The sequence below is a fragment of the Brachionichthys hirsutus genome, chromosome 5 (assembly GCF_040956055.1).
Source record: "Brachionichthys hirsutus isolate HB-005 chromosome 5, CSIRO-AGI_Bhir_v1, whole genome shotgun sequence".
Classification (NCBI taxonomy): domain Eukaryota; kingdom Metazoa; phylum Chordata; class Actinopteri; order Lophiiformes; family Brachionichthyidae; genus Brachionichthys; species Brachionichthys hirsutus.
The window spans coordinates 6739008-6766338 of NC_090901.1; the positions used below are offsets into that span (position 1 = coordinate 6739008).

Sequence of the window (27331 nt, forward strand, 5' to 3'; positions counted from 1 at the left end):
TTAAGGTTCTGCAGCGCTGACGAAACGGGTTTCACTTGTCGTCGTGTCAAAGCATTCGGGTCAGATTAAATAAACGGCAGTCTGCGAGCTGGAAGTGATGCGCTGACTTCAGATCAGCGGGGATGTGGGCCTAACAGAGGTCTGGTTCAGCCACTGTTAGTCCCTCGGGGATGAGCTGATGCCCCCCCCCCCCCCCCGTTTCCTCACTCTCTGCCAGTAGAGTCTCTAACAACCGTCTCTGTCCGCCTCCTCCAAGCGCTGGCCAGGATACAGGATCCGGGGTTTGTTCCCTCACTCTGGCCGACCCAGCTTCAGAGCCGCAGCACACTGGACCCAGTGATGGCTCACGGGCCGCCCCCTCAGTCCACAAACGGGGTCATTGTCCACGCTGTGTCCCAACAATGAGGGAGTTAATGTGAGCCAAGTGTCTCCACACGTTTGGGACGAGTTCTGGCCACTGGCCCGTCCATCAGTGTCATTCCTCTCCTCTCCGGGGGCACCGCCTCCTCCCGGCCTCCCTCCCACGGCGGCGCTGGAGCTCGCAGCTGCCGGGGCGTCTTCCCAGCTCACCTTCCCTGGACACACCGTGCAAGCTTCGTGGGTCAGTCATGGATCACTTCCAGCACAGACGAAAACACTGCACAGCCGTAAGAACCCGTTTCCTCTGATAGGACTTATGTCACTGTTATGCCCCTTCATGTCTCCTTATGTCACTGTTATTCCGCTTTGTGTCCTTTATGTCACTGTTATGCCCCTTTATATCTCCTTATGTCACTCTTATGCTCCTTTATGTCTCCTTATGTCACTGTTATGCTCCTTTATGTCTCCTTATGTCATTGTTATGCCCCTTGATGTCTCCTTATGTCACTGTTATGCCCCTTGATGTCTCCTTATGTCACAGTTATGCCCCTTCATGTCTCCTTATGTCACTGTTATGCCCCTTGATGTCTCCTTATGTCACTGTTATGCCCCTTCATGTCTCCTTATGTCACTGTTATGCCCCTTGATGTCTCCTTATGTCACTGTTATGCCCCTTGATGTCTCCTTATGTCACAGTTATGCTCCTTTATGTCTCCAGCTGGAGGAGGTTTTTACATTTTCTACAGACTTGGGTTGTAAATAAATGAAATTATAAACTACTTGTGACCTCATGGATGAGTCATTTTCTGATGTGAAGCGTTTAAGTTTAATTAGGATTGGGAACAGAACCAGGTTGGTTGCGTCAGATCTGGGTTTGAATCCGGGCCTGTTACTGTGACCTGGTTGGGGTCATGGAACTGTAGAGCATAGTTTGATGACTTCAAAGGAAGGAACCACACGTGTCACGCACGCAGCGTTTGGCCTGAACCGGGGACTTAATAACCTCCTTCTGACGGCCGGGCTGGATCAGCATCCGTTAATCCCAGAGGAGGCCCGTATCCCTCCCTGCTTTACTGGGATAAACATGCCGGAGCTGTAAAGCACCACCCGCGGTGTTAAATGGGACCGGATGAGACTAAACAGTGAAGGAGCGGATCCATCGTGGGGTTTAATATCGGCTGTTTCCACTCTGTCTTTATGCCTCAGCGGTCCCTGGAGGTCCGTGCGCCCCAGCTTGGGTACCAGTTACACGGATTTTATAGTCCGGGGGGGGGGGGACTGGCAAATGCTGCTGTCAATCATCCTGTGGAGACGCGCCTCCTTTCCAGTTGGGAGCGCAGCGGGGCCAGGCATCTGGATACCCCCCCCCCCCCCCCCCCTCCCCGGTCCGTCGGTGCTGCCCGAACACTCGGCCGAGGGACTTCCACAAAGGAGGCCCGTGTCCCTCCCCCCCCCCCCCCCTTCCAGCTCCACATCCTCCTTTGAATGGCCGCCCGTGGCGTGGATCGTGTTCAGCAGCGCAAGAGTTAACGCGAGCCGGATGCGCGCTCGCTCCAGCAGAGAGACCGCAACAGTAGGAAGATGGCGTCGGAGGGAGCCAGCGGGGAGCAGCCTCCTCCGGTACAACCACCGGCAGCCGCCGTGCTGGGACGCGTGGACGCGGTAAGACACGGACGCGCCACGGGGGGTGGGGGGGTTCTCGGTCTGGCGCTGGAGCCGCGACGGGAAAACACGGTGCGCATCTCAGGGATGAAAAGCCAACAGCGGCGGGTTCGTTATTTCACGCCACGAATGGCTCAGACGCGGGCTCGTGACGCGTCCCGGTAACGTGGATCGGGAACGCTCGGTTGTTTTGACACGTTCGTCCCTCCGTTGACCGGAGCGGTGTCCGTGGGAGCCTCCGTGCTTGCCCGCCCACGCAGGTTTGGATATCATGTTGTCGCGTTCCGGACGCAGCGACGCGTCGAAGCTCCACAAACACGAAGCTTGTTGATTCGCGGAACGTGGAAAGGTGACGTCCACGCTCGGGCTTTGTTGTCTCGACTCACCTGGTCCCGGGCTGGACATCTAAGGAGAGACCCTCACGGGCTTCCATAGTGAACAACGACCCCCCCCCCCACCAGAAACCCGCTTTACTCTTTACTTTACGCGTGACAGAATAACACGAGCTCGGAATGACAGGCGTGTCCTGAGAGCTGCAGGTAGTCCGACCTCCTGGGGGGGGGGGGGGGGTCATGGTGGGCATCATCTTGACCCGTTCACACACACTGGATCACCGGGACCGTTTGGGCTTCAGACCATTTCTGCTCTTTCTACCTTGGGGGGGGGTATTTTGTATTTTGAGCTCTTTGTCACCCCAGCGCCGAGCCCCCCATCCAGAACCCTAACAGAGCTTGCAGAGAGGTTTCGCTGGGTGATGCGGTCGCCGTGACGACGGGAGGCGGGTTCCTGTTCACACACACCTATAGCTGTGATGTCTCACGCTCCTGGTGTGTGTGCGTGTGTGTGTGTGTGCGTGCCGGGCTTCTCCGCTCTGCTGTGTGATGGGTCCGAGCGTGTCCAGGAGGACGTCCCCGTCTCCAGGTGGACGTCCCCGTCTCCAGGTGGTCTCCGCGGTCCAGCCTGTCCGTCCCGCCGTGGCTCGGGATCCGCCCATTGGCTCCACATCCAGGAACATCAGAGGAACAAGCTGCTCAGGGGGGGCTGCTGTAGGCGGTTGGGTGGGTGGTGCAGCGTGGAGGAAGAGGAGCTGCGGGGGGGCAGGTGGAGGCCAGAGGCAGCATGGTGGAGGAGGGGGGGGGGGGCTGTTCACCAGACACCTCTCTAAATTGGTCTTAATTTCAGTGACTCAGCTCACATAGCTGGGAGTACCGTGTCGCCCCCCCTGCCTCTGGGCTACTTTGCATTTAGCATTGAGGTGAACAGGTGCATGGCATGAGAGCCCGCCTCCTCAGTGACAGGGAAGGAGGCCTCTGGCCCCCCGTTGGCCCCCCCGCCGCCAGCGACATGCCTGTCATGGTTAAATAAAGCGCTTTGCTCTTTACTCACCCTTCATAGACTCCCCACTGTCAGCCTGGGGGGGGGGGGGGGGTCCTCATAGTCCACGGAGGGGTCAGAGGTCAATGAAGGAGCTCTGCTGGCCGCCTCCCACTCATTAACATAATATATTATAGAAGAACAATCCACGATATGGGAAATGTTTTTACTCTCAACACACACACACACACACACACACACACACACACATACAGGGCCTTTACACCTGTAATGGAGAGGATGATGGACAGATGGACGCCCTGGGAGCAGTTTGAGGGGTCCGGTGTCTTGCTCAAATGGACAGGGTCCAGGACAAGAACTGACACCTCTGCACCCGCCAGTCCACACTCCATTCTGTGGGCTGGTCCTGTTCTGGTCCTGTTCTGGTCCCCCCACAGATGAGTTCTACTGAAGACCTTCTCCTCCTCTCTGTTCATTAGCACGTAGGCGCTGCTCCACTGTGTTTTTAACACATAGCTAACGGCGGCGTGGCGTCTAATACCGGACCTCTAAGTAAACAACAGGACAACGATCGTCTGGGTCTCCACCTCACGTTGGAGACGTGTTCAGTTCATGCTGGTTTTGGGGTTAGCAGCTAACCGCTACCAGCTGCAGGCTAAGATCAAAGAGGAGGCGCCACTCTGATGATGTAAATTGTAGTCCTACGGTGTGAAGCGGCTTACAGCTGGTCTAATCTGCTGTCGGTTTCACCGGAGATTAGTGGCGGTTCCCGTTGGATGAATCCGGTTGGTTGGGGTTCTTCAGATATTGTGTTTAAAGGATCAAAATGTCGCTTTAATTCTCGCTGTATAAAAACTGTCCACACGCCTTCAGCCAGGTGAGCGTCCTCTCCTACAGATGTTGACCAGAGACTTTGACTTTTCATGGTTGGTGTACAAAGATACCAAGAACAATCTAGAACCTTTCGGTGCTGATCCAGATCACCATGTGGACGGTGCAGATCCAGTCTGTGCTCTGAGGGCTTTTCTAGCTGTGAATGAAATAACCTGCTTGGTTTTAAAGCTGAATCCACCATTAAAGGGTGTTAAAACTATAATAAAGTAATCGTGTGTTAGTGATGGGAAACACACAGCTGGTTCTGGAACAAAGTCCGACTCTGTTTTCATCACGCCACATGCCAGTCAGAATAAACCGGTGAACAAGACTTCACCCAGCAGCAGTCGGAGGCGACTCGGAGACGCTCTGCTTTTAATTGCCTGTTGCTGACGGTTTGTGGTCTGTGTTGCAGATATGTGAGTTCAACATGGATAACCTGAGCAGGCCAGAGCTGCTCACCCTGCTGAGCATCATGGAAGGAGAGCTGGAGGCCCGCGACCTGGTCATAGAGGCCCTGAGGGTGAGTCCACGCCACAAGAACACCCCGGACACTCAATCGACCAATGACGGGTCGCAAACACAAGCTGCTCTTTGTGGAAGGCTTGACTTGATTTACTGTAATTGATGATCAATAACAAAGAACGATCATGAGGGCTGCCTAGCGCTGAGGTTCTGGCCAGAAAGGCGCCTGTGATCCAGTCTGTGTCCGACCAGCACCACCTGCATGGTGTTGTTACTATTGGAAGCTAATTAGTCAGGTGAGCAAAAGGTGAATCGTTTCTATTGGTTTGATCAAATCGAGCCTGAAAAAGCAAGTTGGTTTGTAGCTAGTGGGCCAGTTCTGGATCAATCTTGCAGAGATTGTGATGGTTCACGAGCGAGTGGACCCCAAATGACAAAGACGTAGACCAAAGGAAAGGTTTTAACCAAACTTTACTGGAATAAAATAAGACAAAATACAAAACTAAGGAGAACCAGACGGGCAGGCGTCACAAAATACTGAGCGATAAAACACTGCAGAGAAAACTGAAAAAAACACGATCGTAAGCGAAGGGACCGGCCGTGAGCCGCTCCAATCGCTCGTCCTGCAGCCGACAGTAGAAACAGAAACAGAGGGAGTTCTGGGAGCTTCCCGTAAATGCTCACAGCAGACACAGCAGAGTGTGATGCGTTTAAGGCCCGGAATATACGCTGCCGATTACATCATCGATCTCTCCACATGCTAGTAGGAGAATAAAGTTCCATTCTCTGGACTGTTTAACGAGATATTTTTACCGCAGCGTGTACGGTGCTTGGAGAGTTAAGTGACTGTAATGGGTGTGAATATAAACGTTCTGACTCACAGTGACGAAGGTGTCGATCCGACGCCGCTGAGGCGTCCTGGGCCAGCGGGTCCATCCTCACGTTACAGGTCACGGGTTATTTAGGATCTGTCTCTGCAGCTCTGTATTTAGGTTGGGTTCTGCTCGTCGGTCTGCCGGCGCTCTACTTTAAGGCCGTCCCCTCAGTGTTTGGACCGGGGACGCTCTTATCAAAGACGACGTTGGTTCCATTAATCAGCGGCCCCCAACCCCCGGGCCGCGGACCAGTACCGGTCCGTGGGTCGTTTGTAACCGGGCCGCAAATAAATAACTTACCGGTACATTTGTTTTTTTCTTTTGATTTATTATCCGAGTCTGAAAATTGTTTTCTTTAGAAAAATGACCGAATTCTCTCCGTTACATCCGTCTATGATTCAATCTTGACAGATGTCAGGATGCGGTGTCTCGGTCGCACCGGGCTCAGTTCAGATGGGTAAATGCCCCCCCCCCCCACACACACGCCACTTCACCCGCGTGCCGCCGGTTTAAGAGTCCCTGCAGATCCCATCTCCCCTGAATGAATATCCGACTATAGGATCTCTCAAACACAATGAGTCTGTTTATTCTGATGCTGGTCAGCCCCCATCCGAGAGAGAGAGGCGGACGAGGAAGGAAAGGAGAGGCCGTTCAGAGCGAGTGCAGGATCACCAGAGCGAATGTGAATGAGCGGCCTCCATGTGTCTCCAGGGGGACTGTGTGACAGACAGGATTAAGGCGACTCACTTTGCGTTTTCGGTTCTCTGTCCGTCCCCCTTTCTCCACCGGCTGCAGGATGGCCGATGCCGAACCACAACACACTGGCTCTCTTTGAAAAAACTTTAAACCACAATTTCGAACAACAAAGCGTTATTGAAAAATAACAGGAAAGCCACACGTGAACCCTCAACCCTGACGGTTTTAGTGCAGGTCCTGGTTCTCCACGCTGTTAACCCCCCCGGACCACTCCACTGCTCCGACGTGAAGGGCGAAGAACAAACCTTCCCAGCTTGGCATGACAACAATGATTGCTTGTGGCATTGGGGTATTATTAGGGGGCTTTGGCGGCACAGATTAATTAGTGTGGGGGCTGAAGCCGTCTAAGAAACCATATCAGATTTCACCCTGGAGAAGAAGAAAGGAGGCCGTGAGCAGATTAGCCAAACGGAGCCGAGGGCTTCAAGAGTCAGCCGTTCTTCTGCCCGGTTCCCAAAGCAGGAAACGAGACAACACCATCTGAAGACGGTGTCGTCTGCTCATCCAGATGGATGGTCGCCGTTTCAGCGTCCAGGTTCACACAGACGGTCCTCCTTGGGCCATGTGATCTGTCATGTGACTCTTGGATTGGCTGTCAGCGCTGGACTTGTTCATGCATAGCAGAACACAACACACACCGCGAGCCATCAGGCGTTCTCCTGCGTCACGTTATCTCCGACCATCTAGCTATTTCAGGCATGCCCTGTTGCTGCCCCCCCCCACCCCCCCACCAGTGACGTGAGCCGTGAGGTGAGGTTTGTGGCTGGTGAGGCACTGACGCTGTCAGTCAGATTTATAAAGCTTGTTTCTCAGACCAGCTTTATTTACACAGACATACTTGATGTTCATGTTTAACCAAGCGAGAATGTTGCATTCATAGCAGCTGAGAGAGAGAGAGCCCTGCTCTGAACTCTGCGCAGTGAGGTTACAAGGAATCGACGTAAAGAAGGTCGAGGACTTCAGGGACCTCGGCTCAACAGTGCAGAGTGATGGAGAACGTGGACAGGAAGTGAAGAATCGTGTGCAGGCAGGCTGGAACGGGGGGAGGAAAGTATCAGGTGTGCTCTGTGATAGGAGAGCGTCAGCGAGGATGAAGGGAAAGGTCTACAAGACAGTGGTGAGGCCAGCCATGATGGACGGCTTAGAGACAGCGGCTCTGAGGAGAAGACAGGAGGCGGAGCTAGAAGTGGAGGAGATGAAGATGCTGAGGTTCTCCTTTCCAGTTGGCTTTGTAGCTGCGGAAAATTAAATTCAGCAGAGAAGCCCTTCAGCCATTTTATGTCTGTCATCTTGGCAGTGATGCCGTGATTCTTTCTGTTCAGGTCTTGATAAGGGAATTTACCAAGTAAATGTGTGCTGTTAGGCGGTTTGTATAGCGATAACCAGAAAACACAAAGAACACTCAGAGAGCACAGACCTCCTCCAAGCAGCTCACTCCCCTCCTAACCGGATCCACATGGTGATCTGGATCAGCACCAAAAGGTTCTAGATTGTTCTTGGTATCTTTATACACAAACCATGAAAAGTAAAAGTGAATCAGAGTTTGTCCTTAATCCTGCTAACAAATAAACAAACAAATAAACGGCGTCAGAAACAGAACCTCGCTCACGACTGAATGCATTGTTCTGTATCGGGTCTGAACCGGATGGAGTGTCATTGACTAAAGTCTGCTCCTTCGTGTTCCTCTCTCCAGAACGCTCACACACACAAACCAATCAGCATCCTTCTCTGATCCGTCGGCTGCCTAGCAACCAGACTCCCCCAGCCTAGACCTTCGTTCACGAGCTCCCAGGCTCGTGTTTCACCATCACCCACTTACATGACACTTAGGAATGAGGCCCCGACGACTCCGACTCGGTCTCATCCTCCTCCTGCGTTTCTTCTTTCGGGGTGGGAGGAATGTTTCTCTTGTTCCTTCCCACTCTATGTGAAAGTTGCCAACGCAGAATGAGAATGTTCCACCTTCCGACGGCAGCAGGGGTCTTCACAGAGATGAATCCATGTCGATGTGTAAAAAGCGTGAGCCGGCAGGACGGGAAACATGCCGTCGTGTTACTCAGTGCACCTCTGTGCTTCCGTAATGCCGGCGTGGAATCTGAAACCGCAGGGGGCGTCATGCCTGGGGCGCCCGGTTCTACGGGTCTGCTTTACAGCAGCCTTGTACAATGTCTGTTTAAAACGGATATGTGGGTCGGTGCGTCCAGTGGGTCGGTTTGTCCCGTGGGTCGGTGTGTGTCTCCATGCCGTTCCACAGTCCTCACTGTGGGACAAGGCGATTGTAAAGTGGGTCACAGCCACGTCCCGCTCTCTCTTTGTGGCTGAAACCCCTCCCCCTCCACAGAGCCTGCGTGTCACTGCTTCCTCCTCTCTGCACCGTGAACAGAATGATCTGCCGTGAGATGGAGGCTTCTATCTAAAGTGCATGCGAGTGCGTGTGTCTGAAACGTGGTTGGTCCCGGTGGGAATCGAACCCCCAACCCTGACAGAGCTCTTTGGCATCATTTCCTGCACAGGAAATATGAGATGTTCTTTTAAAGTCGGTTAGCTGAATGCATGTTTTTGTGTTTCTGGTTTAAAAATGAACCCAGCATGTGAGGAATGGAGCGTTGATGGTTGTTGGCTTTGTAGACAAACATCTGCGCTGACGTGAAGACAGATAGAAGACACTGGGGGTGATCCAGTTTGGACCTGGAGTCTTAGCCCATTCATCTGAAGCGATGAGGAATCATACTTGATTCATTAGGAACGCTTGGGAATCCATTCCTCAGGAACACTTAGGAATCTTAGCACATTCCTCTGAAGCGATGAGGAATCATACTTGATTCATTGGGAACGCTTGGGAATCTTAGTCCATTCCTCAGGAACACTTAGGAATCTTAGCACATTCCTCTGAAGCGATGAGGAATCTTAGTCCATTCCTCTGAAGCGGTGAGGAATTGTACTCGATTCATTGGGAACGCTTAGGAATCTTAGCCCATTCCTCATGGTCGAATCCTCCAGTTGTGTAGTATTCCTGGGTTTACCTCCAGAATGACCCAGCATTGTTCCATTTCGTGTTTTTTTGTCGTTAACTTTGCCGTGTGGTGACCTCTTACAATAACCCCTGCTGCTTTCACCGCTGTGAAACTACATCGGCTCCGACATTCATTGAAGTCATTATCTTGGAATCGTGGCTGGGATGTCTTTTGCTCTTTACACACTGCAGCTAACATCCTTCCAGTTTTGTAAAGATGTCTGCCTTGATCCTCTTTGCCAACCAGGTATTTTAGTCTCCCCAGGTGAGCGTTTGTCACAGAAGAAGGCGATTCATCGATGCTAAGAGAAAGTCGAGGTGTGAAGAACGATGAGAGGAAGAGTGTGAGTCCGCGTGTAGAGACGGTGTAAATGTCAAGGAACCAGTCTTTACACACTGTCCCAGGATGTCTGCGGTGTGTGGGCTGCTGCAGGCAGTGACTGGCGTGGGTGAAGAGTGTACGGCTGAGTTCTGGTTCAGCACAGCTGCTGCTTTGTCCGGACCCGTTCCTGAGGAACACCGGCTGCTCTGTTCCCTCCCTGGGCGGCCAGAGGTTTCTGTGTGGGAGGAAAGCTGTTGCCTGGTTCTGTATCTTACCGGACCAGCGGGTCACATCTGTTAGTTTACCAAGATACAGATAAAAGGCCTCATATCAAGAACTGGAATCAGTTGATGTTGGGTTTTTTGCTCTGTATTATTGATCCTTTCTGTTCATCAATGAATCAACACTAAGCTGAACATCCTTGAAGGGCGGGTCGATTCAAGGCACAATTCTTGAAAGTAAATTTCCCTCCATCCGTGTCTGTTTTTGGGTGAAATATAAGGCATGCTCTTTGGTTGGGTTCTTTAGTTCTAGTCCTGGTAGTCCATTCAGCACAGTTCACTAATTAGTCTTCATCACTGGATGAAGCCCACTCTGGTCTGTTGGAATAGAACCCTGCAGAGTCCACGGCCTTCCCGTTTTACAGGATGCCCTCTCCTGTCTCTGGAGCGGACCGGGCTACAGTTCCCACTGTGGACCTGCCAATGACCCGCTGCGTCACACCAGAGCTGGTTCTCGCCCGGCCAACCGTCCCCGTGTCAGAACGGCGCCAGGGTTTATTGGACACGTCGGTCCTGCTGGTGCTGTGAAAGCTTCTCCATAAAAGTGTGATTCTAGTTTTCTCTGCATGAGCAAACTAGAAAATAAAATACAGAATATTCAGGCAGTTTTTATTCTAGGACTTTACTTTGAAAATATTTCTCATGAGATCAACACTGGACAGAAAGTCGATTCAAACCTTTTGAAATGTGGAAGATTCCTGCATATATATATATAAACATTTAAAGCAAAGTCAAAAATACTTTTTGTAGAATTACCTTCCACATTTGTTGCTTTCAGCTGAATCCTGAGAAGTCGATGAAACCGGATTGTCAAGAAGTTGTCAGACAAACTGTCAAAAAAGTGCATGGCGTGTTTGACGAAGACGGACGACGAAGACGGAGCATGCCTTCATTTACATGCAGCGTACCCCTCCCTGAATGATGACGGTGGACACTACTTTGTCCACTTAGACTGCAGTAGTTGACCTCGTCTCGGGGACGTAGTCGTAGAGCCATCCCTGGATGTCACCGATCTCTACCTCATCTTTCCAGATGTTACCGCTAACATCAAAGTCGCCTCCGTCAGGTGTCGCTGAGGCCCGTTTGAACGATTCCTACTTCAAACAACACCAACAATAATTGTGTTTTATTCTGTAGTAAAGCCGAAGGACTTGAGGAAACGGTCTGGATCCCACCGGGCTGCAGCTGGAGACGGATTAGAGCTGCAGTGTGTGTGCGTTAGAGTGTGTGTGCGTTAGAGTGTGTGTGTGCGTTAGAGTGTGTGTGCACATGTGGTCAGGATACAGGGATGCTGAGAGCTGTGATTTTTAACAGCGTAGTTATAATTTCAGAGCAGATGTTGACTTTAGACGCCTCAGCCCTCTTTCACGTCCGTGGCGTGTGTGTGTGTGTGTGTGTGTGTGTGTGTGTGTGTGTGTGTGTGTTGTTTCTGCTGGGTTTTTTCCCAGCATAGGGTTAAATCAGCTGGACATAAAGCTGACACATTTCATCGGAGAAATAGATATGCAGTCAAATGTCTACACACACACACACACACACACACACACACACACACACACACACACACACCACTTGCTGTCCTATCAGATGTTGGGGGGGCTTTTTGTGCTTCTGCCCACGGGGACTGAGGTTTAATGAAGCAGCCTGTGTTGGTTTACTGTGTCATTAAGGATAAAAATAGGCTGAGAGGAGCTGACACTGCTGCAAGTCATGCTCTCCGTGTGTGTGTGTGTGCGTGTGTGTGTGTGTGTGTGTATTGTAGATACCAGTATGCATGTATAGATTTATTGGCTTTGTTTCCTGCTGCGATATATTTCCCGTTACAGATTGATCATTATTGTCTGATAATAATTGTAGAATGTGTCACAGAGAAAAAAAAAATGCATCCCCGAGACTGAGAGGACAAAATCAGCATCACGGCTGCAGTCGGGACACGTTTAGCCTGGCGTGGCGTGAAGTCTGGAGTCATGGGTAACCCTCAACGCTCCAACATGCACCGATCTGCTGCACGGGTCTGAACACAGGCTGCTCCTCTACATCTGCTTCCTGTGATTTTTATGCTAAGCTAAGCTCTTTGCCTTCGTCATCAAGCCTTCTGCTCGTCCGTCTCCGGATACGGATTCACTCCGACGATTCTTAAGCATCACATGACAACAGGAAGTGGGTCTCTGCTCGATCACATGACGTTTACTCATCGTCCATCGTCACGGCAGAGAGCTCAGCTGCAGGCTTTCGGAGTGTGTGTGTGTGTGTGTGGGGGGGGGCTTTATGGTATCTGGGGCGTCATCAAACTTTCATCGAGGCTGACAGCTGAACTCATTAAACATGAGTGGAGAAAGCTGCCACCGCATGGCATTCTGGGTAAAAATACCACCACTTTAGGTCTCCAGTCCGCATCCACAGTGGAATGGCACATCGGGAGTGTGTGCGTGTGTGTCTGTGTGTCTGTGTGTGTGCTCTTTTCAAAGGAAACCATTTAGGAGATGATGAAAAGGAATCCTAATCGTTACAAACTGATATTTGTGTTCATATTTCAATTTTGATTCCTCAGAAAGGGTTTTCCTGTTGTTCTAGGATCACATCTCATCCTGTTCAGACAGATTGGGAAGTTCTTCTTATGATAAAACTATGAAAGGAGCCTTTGTGAAGAATAATTCCCTGAAAGGCTTCAGTTTAGATCACAAGGTGTCTGAAACGTGAAGCCTGTCTGGCTGAATTTGAAATGTGTCAAGGAGAGGAGAAAGAAAATGAATGAAGCCATCAACTAAACCCAAACCCTGGCCTTTGAATATTTCTAACTTCCTGTCATCTGTTCACAATAAATCAGTCGCTTGTTTTCTTAATGAAACTATAATCTGCCAGAAAAAGATGATAAATGAGGAGTTCTGTGTAGAAAACGTCCCGAGGCTTGAATTAGACTGAACTCTTTAACTTTAACAATGTTAGAAGTTGTCGTGTCATGATCCGTGTAGTTCACGTGCTCTTTTGTCTTTAGGCCCAGAGGAAAGAGGTGTTCCTTCAAGAACGCTACAGTCACTACAGCCTGACCGACCCCTTCCTGGCGCTACAGAGGGACTTTGAGGGCGGGGTCCCTGGAGGTGACGCGGACCGGCGGCCCCTGGGCTCCAGCCCCATCGCTGTCCTGGAAGCCGTCATGTCCCACTGCAGAAAGATGCAGGAGCGAATGTCGGCCCAGCTCGCCGCCGCCGACAGTCGCCAGAAGAGGGTAAGAGGAGGAGGATGAGGGTTTCTGTTGGTTTGTCATGACCATCCACCACCACCACCACCACCCCTGCTTTGAGCTCAGCAGCTAGCGCCCACGGGGCGATTAGCATAGCGAGAGGCTGCTGTTTGAATTACTGAACGTCTGTCATCAACAGTCTCCTCTAAAGTCTCTGCTCTGAATCCAGGCTCGCGCGTGTGAGTGTGTGTTTATGTACGTGTGTGCATGTGTGTGTGTGTCTGTGTGTGTGTGTGTGCGTGTCCTACCCATGAACTCTGTAATAATAACAGATTCTCTTGAGCCAAGCGGAGCCTTTAGCTCCACACACACACACACACACACACACTCGAATGAGGAAGAGGTGATGAAGAATGAAGTATATTTGTAGAAAGTGGCTGCTTCGACAGGAACGCTAGTCGAGCAGAGTTTGGGTTTGTGCTGTCGCGTGTTTGCCCCGCCCACTCAGAGTTCTGGGCCGGCCCGTTCTTTGCTGCTGGTACCGTGCACACCGTTTTAAATAACCGTGAGATGGTGATCGGGGTTTCCGTTCTTCTGGACGTCGTCCCCTGTTGGTCAACAACGTGTGACTGCAGGACGCAATTTAAGCGCCCTGCTGGTGACTGGCTGGTGAAGCTGTGTCCGGAGGTAAGGTCACGATTGCCGTTGCTGAAATTCCCCGCTCTTTAAATAGCCCTCAGGCGTCCCTCTTCCCTTCCAGCTTCTCCCAGCTCAACTCTCCAGCTCTGTTGTGCTGAAATGTGGGCGGATCCCTCGGTGCTGGACACAGGTTCAAAGGCGGCGTTCGAAGCTTCCACTTGTCAGATTTGTTGGAATATTTCAACAAGCAGTGTGTCGCCTCCAAATGTCCATGAAGGCAGAAGGAGCTTTCCTGTGGGCAGAACCTTCACGCACTCGGGGCTTAATGGATCTGGCAAAGAGCAAAGGCTCTGGGAAGGTTTGCTCTGACAACTCTTTTGATTTGAGTCCTCGTTTCTGCGTAAAGACAGAATATTAACGATAATAAGAGGCTTGAAGAACAAACCGTTAGAACTTAAGCCTGCCGCGTCTTTCTAACGGTGGCGTTTCCTTCATGCGTCTCAGACTTGAACGCTACCTGACTATCAGGTCACGCCTCCCGATGTGTCGTCATCGCATGTACAGGAAGCTCAACCGTGTTCTCTGGCCTATCTTCTCTATCATCATCATCATCATCATATAGACGGCAGGGATTTGACAAGTCATCAGAATCCATCCGTGTGCAGAGACATCGTGTCTCTCCGAAACAGGAGAACGAGACCCCCCCCGGCCCCCCATGGATGAATCACTTGGCTTACCTGTGTGTGTGTGTGTGTGTGTGTTTGTCTTTCAGCTGGAGATGGAGAAGCTGCAGCTTCAGAGTCTGGAGCAGGAACACCGGAAGCTGACGGCGCAGCTGAAGGACGAGCGTGACAAGAACAAGCACATCGTCATGATGTTGGTGCGCGAGTGTAAGCAGCTGGCCACGCGCGTGGTCGAGGAGTCGCAGCGCTTCGACGAGCTCCAGGCCCGCCTGGACGAGGAGAGCCGCTCCTCCGGCCGGCTGCAGGAGGACCTGGGAGCGGAGCGCCGGCGCAGCCAGCAGATGGAGGCCACCATGGAAAAGCAGCTGTCGGAGTTCGACACGGAGCGGGAGCAGCTGCGCGCCAGGCTGGGCCGCGAGGAAGCCGAAAGCCACGGCCTGCGGCAGCTAGTGGGGCAGCTCAGGACCGAACACGCTGCTGGGCAGGGCGGCGCCAAGCCGGCCTCGTGCGGAGCAGAAGCCGCTGCTGCCGCCGGCCCGCAGCACAAGCCCAAAGCGCTCGCTTCTGTTTCTGTCGCCACAGAACCCATCGGCTCTCGAGCAGTCTCGTGCCAAACGGACCTGCCCCCCACTGAGGTGGAGGGTCACAAGAAGACTCCCCTCGCCGTCCCTGCCAAACCTTCCCCCGCCAACTACGTGGGCTTGAGTCTGCCGAAGACGACGGGCCGCGGCGTCGTCCACAGCAGCTCCGGGGGCCTGCCGCAGACGGAGAACGGCTCAGAGGCCCAAGGCCCCCATGGCGTGCCCAGCGGAGTCAGCCCCCGTGTCCAGGCGGCTCGTTACAAGTTCCAGGAACAGGACCAAAATGGCACGGCTTCCCAAAGTCCTCCGGCCCGTGACCTCTCCCCCACCAACCGGGACAACTTTGCAGCGAAGCAGCAAGCGCGCCACACCGTGACGCAGGTCCTGTCACGCTTCACCAGCCCTCCTGCAGGAGGTGGACCCCTGCGCCCGGGCCTGTCCCACTCCGCCTCAGAGGGCGGCCCATTCCCCAGCCGCCTGAGCCATCCCATCGGCCTCAAGTCGCCCACAGTGGCTCGGATCGACAGAGGAAACCCTCCCCCTATTCCTCCTAAAAAGCCAGGGCTTTCCCAGACCCCCTCTGCCCCTCATCCACCCATCAAGGGGGTGGGGGACAGCGGGCGGTCCCCCGGGGCCGGTTTAAAGCCGGCCACACCCCAACTGCCACCCAAACCTGCCCTGGATCTGGTCCCAGCCCTGATGGCCTCTCAGGTGGGTTCGTGCTACCCCTCGGGGCCCCCGGGGCCCGGCCAGGGCCCTCAGCGGCGGCCAGCAGCAGCATGTGCAGAGTGTTTCCCCGTCATCAGCAGCCCCACCACTGTCAGTAGTCCCCCCTCCATAAACCCCCCCTGCACCTCCTCCTCCATTAGCGCTTCATCCTCCTGTAGCTCCCGCGCCTCCGCAGGCAGCCCCCTGGCAACAGCATCAGGTAAAGGGGCTCCTCCATGCTGCGTCTCCCTCCAGTTCTCCTCACTGCTCCTCTTTACGTCGCCTCTCTTATCTGTGGAGCTAGCCTAGCCTAGCCTAGCAAAGCAGAGTCACATGACGGGGATCCTGGTCTAGGGCAGCACACGGGTTCCGTCTAACCCGCTCTACCCCTCTTCAACCTGCAAGCTCTGATGTCCCTCACTGCACTTCCCTGTCCTGAACTTCTCCTCTGCCCCAGTAAGTCCTCCTGGGGCGTCTTCGTGCCCCATGTTGTCCCGTCGGCCATGTGATTTCAGCCGATGGTGAGAACATGTTGCTCCGGGACCTCAGATTAGCTCTGTGGAGGTGAACTGGGGCAAAATCGGGTCCTCAGATGCTGATTGGTCCTCCTTCCAGCTACACCTGTCCCCACTGAAGCTGATGCCAGAGGCTGCTCTGTCTTCGTCTTCCCTTTCCCGTCTTCCATTCGCATGCCATGACCACGCTTCTGTTTCCTGCACTCCGTCCACTTTCATCCACTAGCTGTCCCTTCTGCGTTCTGTGTCCTCGTCCTTCATTTGATGCTAACATTTCTATTTACCTTGAGACGGTGTCATGTCTGGTTTTACTGGGAAGTGCGCCTGAAGAATTTATTACTTCCTGCTATTTATTAGTGTTTTTATCTGTCACGATGCCGTTGCACTTTGTGTGAACTCCTAGCAACTCAGGAAGAGACTGAGATTGGGTACCATGGCAACATCAGCCAGGATGGGGGAAGATGAGACAAACGACCACCAAACAAATACTGGTGACAGATCGGATGTCTGGTTGTCTGAAACACTTTATTTATAAAGGGTATTATTACGCGAGTAAAGTCTGGTCGATAAACAGTTAATTTGGCACCGATCAATCAGTCAATCAATCAATGAGCCTGTTTGAAGTTTCCACCAGATTCTTCTGCGTATCTCTGGGGTCTTTGGGTTTTTCGGATCTCTTCGAGAACTTGGTTTGCTTCACAGGAGGTGTGGAATAAATCTAGTGCTGGTCTTCCTGCTTGAGCTGTTAGCCAATCAGCTTCTCCTGCTGACGGGACGTTCTGTCCGATTGGACCTGAAGGACGCTCTCCTCCCCGCTCCAACCTGACTCCCTTCTTCTCCCCTGCTCAGCATTTCCAGACGCCTCCTCTGCTCCTCCTGGTTTAACCTGTGTTGCTCCTCCTCCTCCTCCTCCCCCCCTGCAGGCTGGTGTCCCTCCCTAGTCTCGTCTTTCAGCGGCGGTGGGCCTGCTGCCCTGGACGGCGGGCGTCCCCTGCTCCCCCAAGCTGCTTCCCAGGGAAATGTCACTTTAATGTCAGTGCTGCTTAACCAACCAGACCCGCGCACCTCCACCTCCATCCCTACCACCTCTGCTGACGCCATGGAGACCGGACCCCATCACACCGACCGAGACCACCTCCTCTACCAGAACCACACCTCCGCTTTGTTTGCTGCTGCTCAAAATGGACACACAGGTAAATGTTTGCTTTGATCAATCTCCCAGCGTTGAGGGTGTCAGACCTGACCTCATGGAGAGGGTGCATATCTAACCCTGAACACGCCATTTGGCTGACATGATAAATGATGTCCTTCACATGTCTTCGTTTTGGAGCTCCATCTTCTGTAGATGAAACTGTCATGGCTGACGTCCCCGCCTGTAGCCCCCCCCCTGCCACACTGCCGTCCTCTGCTGGACAACAGAGATGATTGGGTTGTCCTGACGTCTGTGTTCCCTTCCCTTCAGAGTGCGTGAAGCTGCTGCTGTCTTCAGGATCGACTGCTGCTGTCTCGCACCAAAATGGATTCACGCCTTTACACGTGGCCGCCGCCCACGGCCGCAGCAGGTGAGCGACTCGGTTCTTGCTGCTGTTGTCCTGTCACTCCGGTGTTAGCTTCGGGTCACGCCTAACTCGCCCCTGAAGGTCAACAATGCGTCTTTTAAATATCGGACGCTAGCATTTGACCGCTGTTGCATTGATGTGTCAGAACAGCTCGACCTTCATCCATGTGATGTCATCAGACGTGACCAAAGACCAAAACACATTTTAACATTCTCCAGTAATATCAGTCAAACCAATGCACTGAATGGACGTCCAGCTGTGACACGTATGAACTCCTCCTCCCCCCAGCTGTGTGGAGGTGCTGCTGGCTGCAGGAGCTGCCGTGGATTTCGTGGCGGCGGAGGGACAGACTCCTCTCTTCCTGGCCTGTGAGGCGGGCCAGCTGGACTGCGTCCGGGTTCTGCTGAAGGCCGGATCCGATCGCTCCATCAGCACCACGGTAAGAGTGTCGCTCTTCATTGCTTCACATCCATCCTGTCAGGAAATGTCATTATTCCAGAGAGATTTATCGCCTGATTGGTCCATGCTGATTGATGAATGGGGCTTCTGGGGTTTCCATGGTAACCATGGTAGTTTGCCGTAGCAGCGTGTGACGAGACCTTATATTTAGTGCTTTGGAAGCCTGGCTTTCCTGCTGCAGCATATATGACCTCTTCAGCACACGTGTATTTTTAGACGCCGCCGGTCAGGAATGAATCGTTTAACGCCGAGTGTCGCGTTCGCGGCGGCGGCGTGTGAAAATGGATGTAAGCTCACCTGCGTCTCCCCGCAGGACGGCTGCACGTCTCTCCACGCCGCGGTGCACTCAGGACACGTGGACACTCTGAGTCTGCTCCTGTGCCGCCCGACTCAGGGTGACCCCACCGTGACCCCTGACCCCGCCGCCCTCGCCCTGTCCGACGCCTTGCTGAACCGAGCCAACAATGACGGCTGGACGGCGGCACACATGGCTGCTGCTCTGGGCCTCAAGGTGAGCGACCTGTTAGCTTTCCTGTTGTAGCATTCAGCGTAGCTCTCGTAGCTCATGTAGCGTGTTAGCCGCTAGCTTTTTACATGCTAGTAATGTATAACAGTCCTTCCTGTCGCTGCTCTTCAGCAGTCTGTAACAAACTATTGTTGGTTTATTTACGTCCATGAAGTCGTGCCTATGGCGATCAGGACATGCCCCGCCCCTAACGTGCTACAGGCTATCAGTTTCTGCTGGCTAATAGCACAGCTGACCTTCAAGTCAGGAGGAGACAGCAGACTAGACTAGACCGGGTACGACTTGAATATCAATGAGACCATTTATTGCCTCATTCTGCCGTAACACACAAGCTTGTGTTGCAGTCGCTCTCGTGTGTGTGTGTGTGTGTGTGTGTGTCCACACGACACTTGGACGGGTTTGTGACGGTGGTCTGTCTGTGTGTGTGTGTGTGTGTGTGCAGGACTGTCTGGAGGTTCTGTGCAGTCACAGCGAACAGGACATCCAGAGGAGAGACAAATGCGGCCGCACAATTCACGACGTGGCGACCGACGACTGCAAGGATCTCCTCGAGAACCTGTGTGAGTGGCTTCCCGTGTGAGCCAGGGTGCGTTTGTCTCATGACCCCGTCATCCATCGTGACAAGCCCTGTCCCCTGGTAGCTCCAGGGGACAGGGCTTGTCACGCCTGCAGACATGTCTTAAATAAAGTCCTCTGGGCTGGAGGACAAGCTTGGAGGCATCATCCCGCATGTTTCTTCTAAGTCCAGATATTGAACCTAGCGGGCGTGGTCCAGGTCGTAATAACCTACGATCCAGTTGACTTTACTTAGCATTCAGATGTGCCTGACCTGGATGACCGAGAATCTCCTAAACACTAGACTAAAGGAATGCACCCAGATTAATGTCAGATTAAAGTCACAGAGAACTGATTTAAAGAACTCTAGAGGGTTTTAAAGAGGGTTCGTCTTCCCCCAGACTTGTACCGGGTCCTGGTTCATCTCCAGTGTTCTGGAGGAGGCGCAGCAGGCTCCATGTGTCCTGTGGAGGCCCTGGAGGAGGAGGTGATGCTGGGCAGCGTGCCGGTGGATCGGTCGCTGCGATGGGATCAGCTGAGCTCCGCCCTCAGCCACCTATTCACCGCCTACCTCCGGACCCTCTGTGGAGAATCCCAGGAGGCGCAGCGCCCGCCGCTCGGCCTCGGTGTCGCCAGCATCGCCTCAGTTCTTATAGGTGAGGAGACGCGCCTGTCCTGTCTGTTTAACGCCTGCTGTCCTTGTCTCCTGTCTTTCTCCTCTGAATAAACTAAGACTCGTTCTCTACAAACATCCCATTTGATTTCAGATGAAGCTGTCTGTTTTATGCTAACAGTAGCAGCATGCTAAGACATGAGTTCTGATTGGACCGCTCTGTCTCTCTCTGCTTGTCTTCCAGGAGACGTGGAGTGGTTGCCAGGTCAGGAGCTGCCTTTGTCTCCCTGGGACCTGGTCAGAAAGCCTCTCAGCCAGTCCATCACCATCCGCCTCAAAGGTACAAACCTGGAAACCGGCGTGTGATAAGTCTGAACGTGACGGATTCACGCTGCAGGTCTACTAATCACACCCTACTATGGCGATGCCATGTCTCTGATCTTTCTCTGCTGGTCTCTGTTCACGGCTCTTAAAGGGGGCCGCCTATGAGTCAAGAGTTTGTGTGGATTGTATGCGTTTGTGTTTGTGACAGGCCTGTCGGAGTCGTGTCTTGATGATTCGGCCCTGGAATACCTCTTCCCCCTGCCGCTGCTGCACAACTACGTCCGCCTGGTACGCACGCACACACATACGCACACACATACGCACGCACACACATACGCACACACACAAAATGGGAGAAAACTGTAGCAAGAAGAAGGAAAGACGGAGCGATGAAGCGATTGACTGACGGGGAGGATTATTTTTGCAGCAACAACACTGCCCCCTGCTGGCTGTGGTGAGGCGAGCATTTAGCACTAGCCCATAGCTCGTCTGGTCATTGATGTTCATAATAATTATACATAAATGCATAACTAGAGCATCAATGACAGTCAAAGTCACACATTTCATGACAGATTAAAACAGAGACTTGACAGTTTGGCAGGAACACACGTTTCTGTATAATCTTAACCCTTTAATGTCCCTCTGTCAAACGTTAGAACGCATTGTGGCCCGCGAGTGAAAGGGTTTGCCCACCCCTGCTGTTAGGGATCAACATCCTCATACGTCCATCAGAGGTCAGGCTCTGAGAGCCTGACCTCCATCTCGTCCGAGGAAACCGTTTGGACATTTTCCCCTCATCCATAGAGTCAAAACCTCTTTGTCTCGGTTCCGTCAGGTCCAACAGTATGGAAGCCTCATCTTTCACGGGCTGGAGGGCAGCTGTCTGGAACACATTGCTGATCTGGTGGCTCGCTGCATCAAGGTACGTCCACCGGTTCTGATCCAGAAAGGGCCAGAAGTCCAGAAGGAATCGGTCCATCCTTTCCTCCAGACGTGCTGGAGTCTGTCTCTGATTTTACTTCGCCTTCACCTATCACCTATGTAGAAAAACACGGGGACACGGCAGGTCTATGTGAGAACCTGACCAGATTCCAGGGACCCCCCCCCCGCGGTGAATTCATCCACGGCTGCAGCAGAACTCTGACGGCGCTTTCAGCGTCTCAAATGAAAAAGTTGAGGAGAGTTCAATTTGACAGCGTGATGCAATAAAGCGCTCGCACAGAGGTGATGGAACCAATAATCGGCTGACTTACTGAAGGATTATTGATTACCTGGGAGGTTTTCTGTGCGCGCACTTCAGGGCCTCGCCGTTTATTTGAACGCTTGGTGAACGTTTAAAAGACACGAAGGAGTTACGCCGTCTTCAGCAGCCGTTTCTGGAAAAGCCCTTTCTGCTCGTCCTAATTCCCTCCCGGTCTCTGGAGCCGTAGTAGATCTCTTTGTTTCCATGGCAACCTGGTCCTGTCTCACCCCCTCCTTACCTGTCTCCATCTCCGCCAGTCGAAGCAGGAGGCGGCGGGGCTCGGTTGCGACGTGGTGAGGGTGGAGGTGGAGGAGAGCCTGACCAAAGAGCAGCTGCTGGAGGCTTTCATCACCTGCGGTAGAGAAACACACACATCCTGACACACACTCGGCTGAAACCTGGTGGGTTGTTAAAATTGTATTCGTCTCCTTGTTGCCATAGTGATTTTTGAGTGGAGTGTTCAGATTGAATAGTTTTTCATTGACCCTTGAGGGATGTCATGTGACACCACTTAAGGGTCCAGCATGAAGGCGTCTGTGGCGTCCAGAACCGTATCGCCTACAACGACAGGCTAGGTTTGTCCTTTATGGGCTGCCGTAGAAACGAACGAGGAGCCACTCCCTCTGTGGCTCACCTGGTTTCAGGTGATTAAACACAGATTAGGTTTGCCTTCTGCTTCCTTCATGTCCCACCGGACCTTTAACGGAGGACACTCACAGTCCGTGTCCAGTCTGCGTAGAACCCTCTCTGTGTGCGCTGACCTCGCCGTCCCTGTCCTCTTAGGCTTCCTGGTCCCGGTGGGGGGGTCAGCGGATCACAGTGTGGTGGTGCTACTGGAGGGACTGGACAAGGCTTCATCCCTGACGGGCCTGCTGGGAGACCTCTGCACCAGTCTGGACAGCAGGGGCTCTGGTTCGCCGCTGGCTCTCGGCACCGGTAGGGCCCAGAAGTATAAAATGAATCTAGAGAATCTGTACTCTGGGATAAATACCATATTGTTCAAACATTATTGATGATAGATGAATACAGATCCATCAGAAATACAACAGGTGACCTGTAAGAGGTGCGACTTCCTTAAAATCAGGTCTCCTCCAGAGTTGGTCCCTAAATGAAGAGTGTCCTGTCCTGTACCGTCTGTCCATCCATCCCTCAGGTCCACACCGCTTCCATGCAGGCAGCTTCCTGATCGCAACGCTGTCAAGGCCACGCCTGCAGGGCTCGGAGCTCCGTATGCAGCAGCATTTCCGTTGGGTAACGCTTCGGTGGGACCAGGAGCCGCTGCACGGCCTGCTGGGAAGGCACCTCCGCAGGAAGCTGCTCCATAAGGTGGGTGAGGGGACGCGGCGTCCGATGTCAGTGGACGATAGAAGTCTTTTACAAAAATCCTCACGCTCTAATGCTTTCCTGTCTCCAGATGCGGACTGAAGTTTGGTCACCTGAAGGCATCATGGAGCGTTCGATGCTGTGGGTGAGCCAGGTGTGGCAGCAGCTCAACGCCTGTCTGTCCCGCCTGGGAACCCATGAGGCTTTGCTGGGCCCCCAACTCTTCCTGTCCTGCCCTGTGGTCCCGAACAACACACAGGCGGTCGTCAGGTGAGTGTGTGCGTCCCGCCGTACAGTCCAGGTATTTATCTGGAGGTCACGATTTTACTGTCCCAGCTAAGGATCCAGTTGTGCAGAGTGAATAGCATGGGATGTCAATGGCGGTGATCCAGAACCTGTGTCCTCCTCGAAGATCCAGTTCAGCACAATGTCATGGAATTAATTGTGTGTGTGTGTTTTCAGGTGGCTGGCTCGGCTCTGGAACACCGTGGTCGTCCCCCGCGTTGAAGAAGCCATCATCTCCCGTGTAACAGCCAAGCGCTCCTCATCGTCCCCCGCCTCCACCTCCTCTTCATCATCGCCGTTGTTGCAGCGACCGTCTCCTGGCAACTGTGGGCTGAGCGCCGGGCAGCAGGCTGTGGTGAAAGCCGCCCTCAGCATCCTGGTCAACAAGGCCGTCCTCCAGGGATGCCCTCTGCCCCGACACGGTGGGTGGGCGTCGCAGACGATGGGGGGGGGGGGTCGCTCACACCTTGCACCACAACAAGGTACTGATGGACATTCTGTCATGCGTGTCCTGCAGAGATCGACAGGTACCTTCCTGAGTTCTGTGGGGGGTCCTTCCCGCTGTCGGCCATAGGCTCCTACAAAGGAACCGGCGGTGGAGGAGGCAGGAAGGGACGTGACGGCAGCAAGTTGAGGCGATCGAACACCAGCCCCCGGAAGAAGGGAAGCCCCGCCTTAAACTGGAGCAGTGGCAGTTCCTTCAGAGAAGGTAAGACGGCTGCCCCTCCTGGGGGTGTAAAGGGTTAAGTTGTCTCTGTGGTGATTTGTTAATTTCTGGGCGTCTAAAAATCATTTTCCACTGAATGCATCACTATTTTTTCATGTAGCTTCTCTCAGTTGGGGTCTTCCCAAATGACGTGTCCAATAGGGGGACAGGGATTATATAGAGTATCTATAAGGACCGCCTTAATCAATCGTCAGAACAATCAGAACTCCCATTAGAGGACACTCCAAGGGGATGCGAGACACACTTCTCAGGTGTAGGTGTGTGTTTCAGTAGTGTCCACAGGGGGGCGGGATTTAACAGGCCTGATGTGCTGCAGTCAGCTGCCATTAAATGAGACCTTTGACCTCAGCATACCTGAGGGTTAACCCTGTAAGGGAACCGGGACAAATAAGGGACAACTGTACTGTTGAACCTGAAAACCAGCAGAGTGGGTGGACAGAACCGACCCGTTGACATCCTGTTCTAGTCCAAAGTGGTTGGTGCATCTGTTACAGGTTTGCTGTCCAGCACTGATGTCAGCTTCATCGCCAACGGCAACAATCAGAGGTGTGTTTGTGACATTGCTTGTGTTGTTTGTCATTGTTTTCTTTGTTGTTTATGGTGTTGTTTGTGTTACGCTCAACGGTCCTGTCCTGGTGTTTGCAGGGAGCCTGTAGGCCTGTCGGTGTTCTCTGATGACGACACGGATCTCATCTCGACGCTGCAGACAATGTGTTCCAGCAAATCAGAACCAGACATCAGCAAGGTTCGTCCAATCACAGCTCAGAAACAGTGGCAGTGGAAAGTTGGCGCTTATAAGAGCTGTTCTCAAGCTGTCATCCACTGTCTACCTGCTCGAGAGGTAGCAGCAGGCAGGTAGCAGCAGGCAGGTAGCAGCAGACAGGTAGCAGCAGGCAGGTAGCAGCAGACAGGTAGCAGCAGGCAGGTAGCAGCAGGCAGGTAGCAGCAGACAGGTAGCAGCAGGCAGGTAGCAGCAGGCAGGTAGCAGCAGACAGGGAGCAGCAAAGGTAACTTTCAGCCATCCCAGCAACTGGACTGCTGCCTCCTAGTGGACAAAGATATTTTGAAGGCTTCTTGAGTCTTGGGAATAGAGAACTGAGGTAATCTGACATTCATGTGTTTTAGAACCCAAAGACAATCGAACCCTTTTCACCCTCGGATATAAAGAGGATTCGTGTCTGCAGTTCTTATGAATCCCCCACAGAAGTTTTGATTGAGCCACAAACCCCATCTTGACCTTGAAGAAGTAATCGATGATACCTGATCATCAACATCACACCCACTAATCTACTTGAAGCAACGACCTGCCAAACAGGATGATCCTCACTTATTTAACTAACGCGGACCTTGTGTCGCCGCTGATCTGACTTCATCCTTTGACAAGGCATTCTGAGTTGTTTCCACGGAGACGGAGAGAAGGACGCAAGGGGAAAGGGCGGAGCATGTTTGTCGCTGCTGAGGTTTAGGTGTGTCCTCCACTGCCACAGATCTCTCAAGCCAAAGACAACCTGATCCTGTTCTCCAGCCCTCCCAGCGAGTTAAGCCCCGCCCACGAGGTCGAGAGGGAACCCGCCGCCGAGCAGCGACTGCAGACGGTGAGAACCAATCAAAGACAGCAGAGCGGCAAAATAGCAAACAGTTTGTTTACAGCCGTGTGTGTGCAGTGTCTGCCGCCCACCAGCTGGAGGCAGCGTCACAAACAAACCCCCTAACCAATCAGCTTCCTGACGTGATCGGGCCGTTATGTCATCCATTGTTGTCATTACTGCAGCTTTACTCCTATTTCATTTATCCTTAAGCCTCTTTTAGCTCATTATTTTGTCAGGATTCCCTTTGTAAAGTCGGCTTTGATGTCAGAGTCTTCCAGTTCCGCCTGGGAAACCTTTAAACCCACAATACCTGTTCTAAAAGACTCATTTCAGAACCAGCGCCCGAAACACGTCAATGAATCTGTAGGGTCCATGGCTGCTGGAGCCACCGTGTTGACCCAGTAGGTTCTGTTGGGCTCCCAGCTGTCCCCGTCGGACTCAGCACGGCCTTCCTCTGTGCAGACCGTCCTCCACCAGTCCAGTCGCAGCTTCAGCCAGGCAGTCCAGAGCGACCGACGCGTCAAATCGCAGCTCCCCGTCCTCAGCAGCAGGGGGCAGCAGGCACAAGCCCCGACTGCCGCTGGTCCCAGCCCGATCCAGACGCCCCCCAGCAGCAGCAGCAGCAACGACCTCATCAAGCAGTCACACGACGACATCTGGATCCTGCACGACGACGACAACAGCAGGTAGACCGTCTCCGCCCGACGATTCCACCGTCAGCTTCCCTCCATCCTGTAAAGACGACCTTTGACTCTTTAGTATTTGTACTTGCTATCCGTACTTCTTACACTGTACTACCGTTGTGTACTTGGGGACCATCGTTTTATTCTATTACAGTATTGAAGTATTTGATCGTTTGGTTTGGTATGATTGTATGTGGGCTAAAAACATAAGTCGGTACTGCAGCAGGTTACTTTACTGTCGCCTCCTTCCAGCGCCGGCCCGCGGGTCGTGGGTCAGTGTTCAGATGCAGCGTGTGACCCATGACCCAGGAGAATCACCTCAGAACATGCTGACGCAGTATTTTTGTGTACCTGCAGTGAAGTCCTCTTCTCCCGGTGTAAGGCCGTTGGAGAGGAGCTGAAGGTGCATCCAGGTGTCATCTTCTAGCCAAACGTGTTTGTTTTGGATCAAAGGAAGAAACGTGCAGGTTTTTATTTTCTCTTCTGTTATTTTTCCTATTAAATATTTTTGAGATATTTAAGTGTTTTCTCGTTTAGTAGTTTCACGGTTGGTTTTAAATACTGTCAAAATGAATCAGGGTTTTACCAAATATATCTGTAAATAAGAATTAGTACGTGGAACTGCTCTATAGCTCGGTGTATGTGGCGTAGCGCTTGTACAGTGAAGAGTAGAACACGCGTACATCGTGTTTGTACAAGGAGTTTGGGTCTGAACCCTTGACTTGTTTCAAAGTGAAGGGACCGTGGCAATAAGTTCTAGAACTGCATAAACACAGGATGTCCTCCATTAATTGTAAGCCATAAGGAATATTTCACAGCCCGTTGTTTCCCAGGTCGTGATCAGTTTGACCCCCCCGGCTGAGGCCTACGGTTCATCGTGTGTTCATACACAGTTCATTTTAGACAGCGTGTATAATATAAATATATCTATACATATGTACAGGAGAGATTTTAGTATCGTATGATTTGGATCTGTACGATCGCTGTTTGAGGTTTAACCAATTGTCTTTGAAGCACAAATATTAAAAAACAAAATGCACTGTTAAAAATCTGCGTCAGAGTTCTTCTCTTCTTTTATTCAAATGAAGTTTATCTAACAAGGTAGAGCCCGTAGCTTTTTTTTTTTTACTTGTCTTGATCGCACGCCTCGGCCTGCACCCTCCAGGAGGAATAAACATCTGATCTTCATTTGTTTG

The 27331-nt window shown here is 52.5% G+C and overlaps 1 protein-coding gene across 1 annotated transcript; it reads left to right on the forward strand.

Moving 5' to 3' along the window:
- Positions 1-1896: 1896 nt before the first annotated feature.
- On the forward strand, positions 1897-27297 carry cttnbp2 (cortactin binding protein 2). The gene is made up of 24 exons (XM_068739254.1): positions 1897-2022; positions 4646-4753; positions 12938-13168; positions 14535-15954; positions 17173-17442; positions 17712-17811; positions 18097-18247; positions 18581-18778; positions 19236-19353; positions 19750-20004; positions 20206-20301; positions 20494-20573; positions 21121-21207; positions 21786-21885; positions 22312-22464; positions 22682-22854; positions 22943-23121; positions 23314-23558; positions 23654-23845; positions 24358-24409; positions 24509-24608; positions 25351-25458; positions 25915-26138; positions 26493-27297. The coding sequence occupies exons 1-24, from the start codon at positions 1942-1944 to the stop codon at positions 26560-26562; spliced, it is 4791 nt and encodes a 1596-aa protein (XP_068595355.1). The 5' UTR covers positions 1897-1941; the 3' UTR covers positions 26563-27297.
- The last annotated feature ends 34 nt before the right edge of the window (positions 27298-27331 follow it).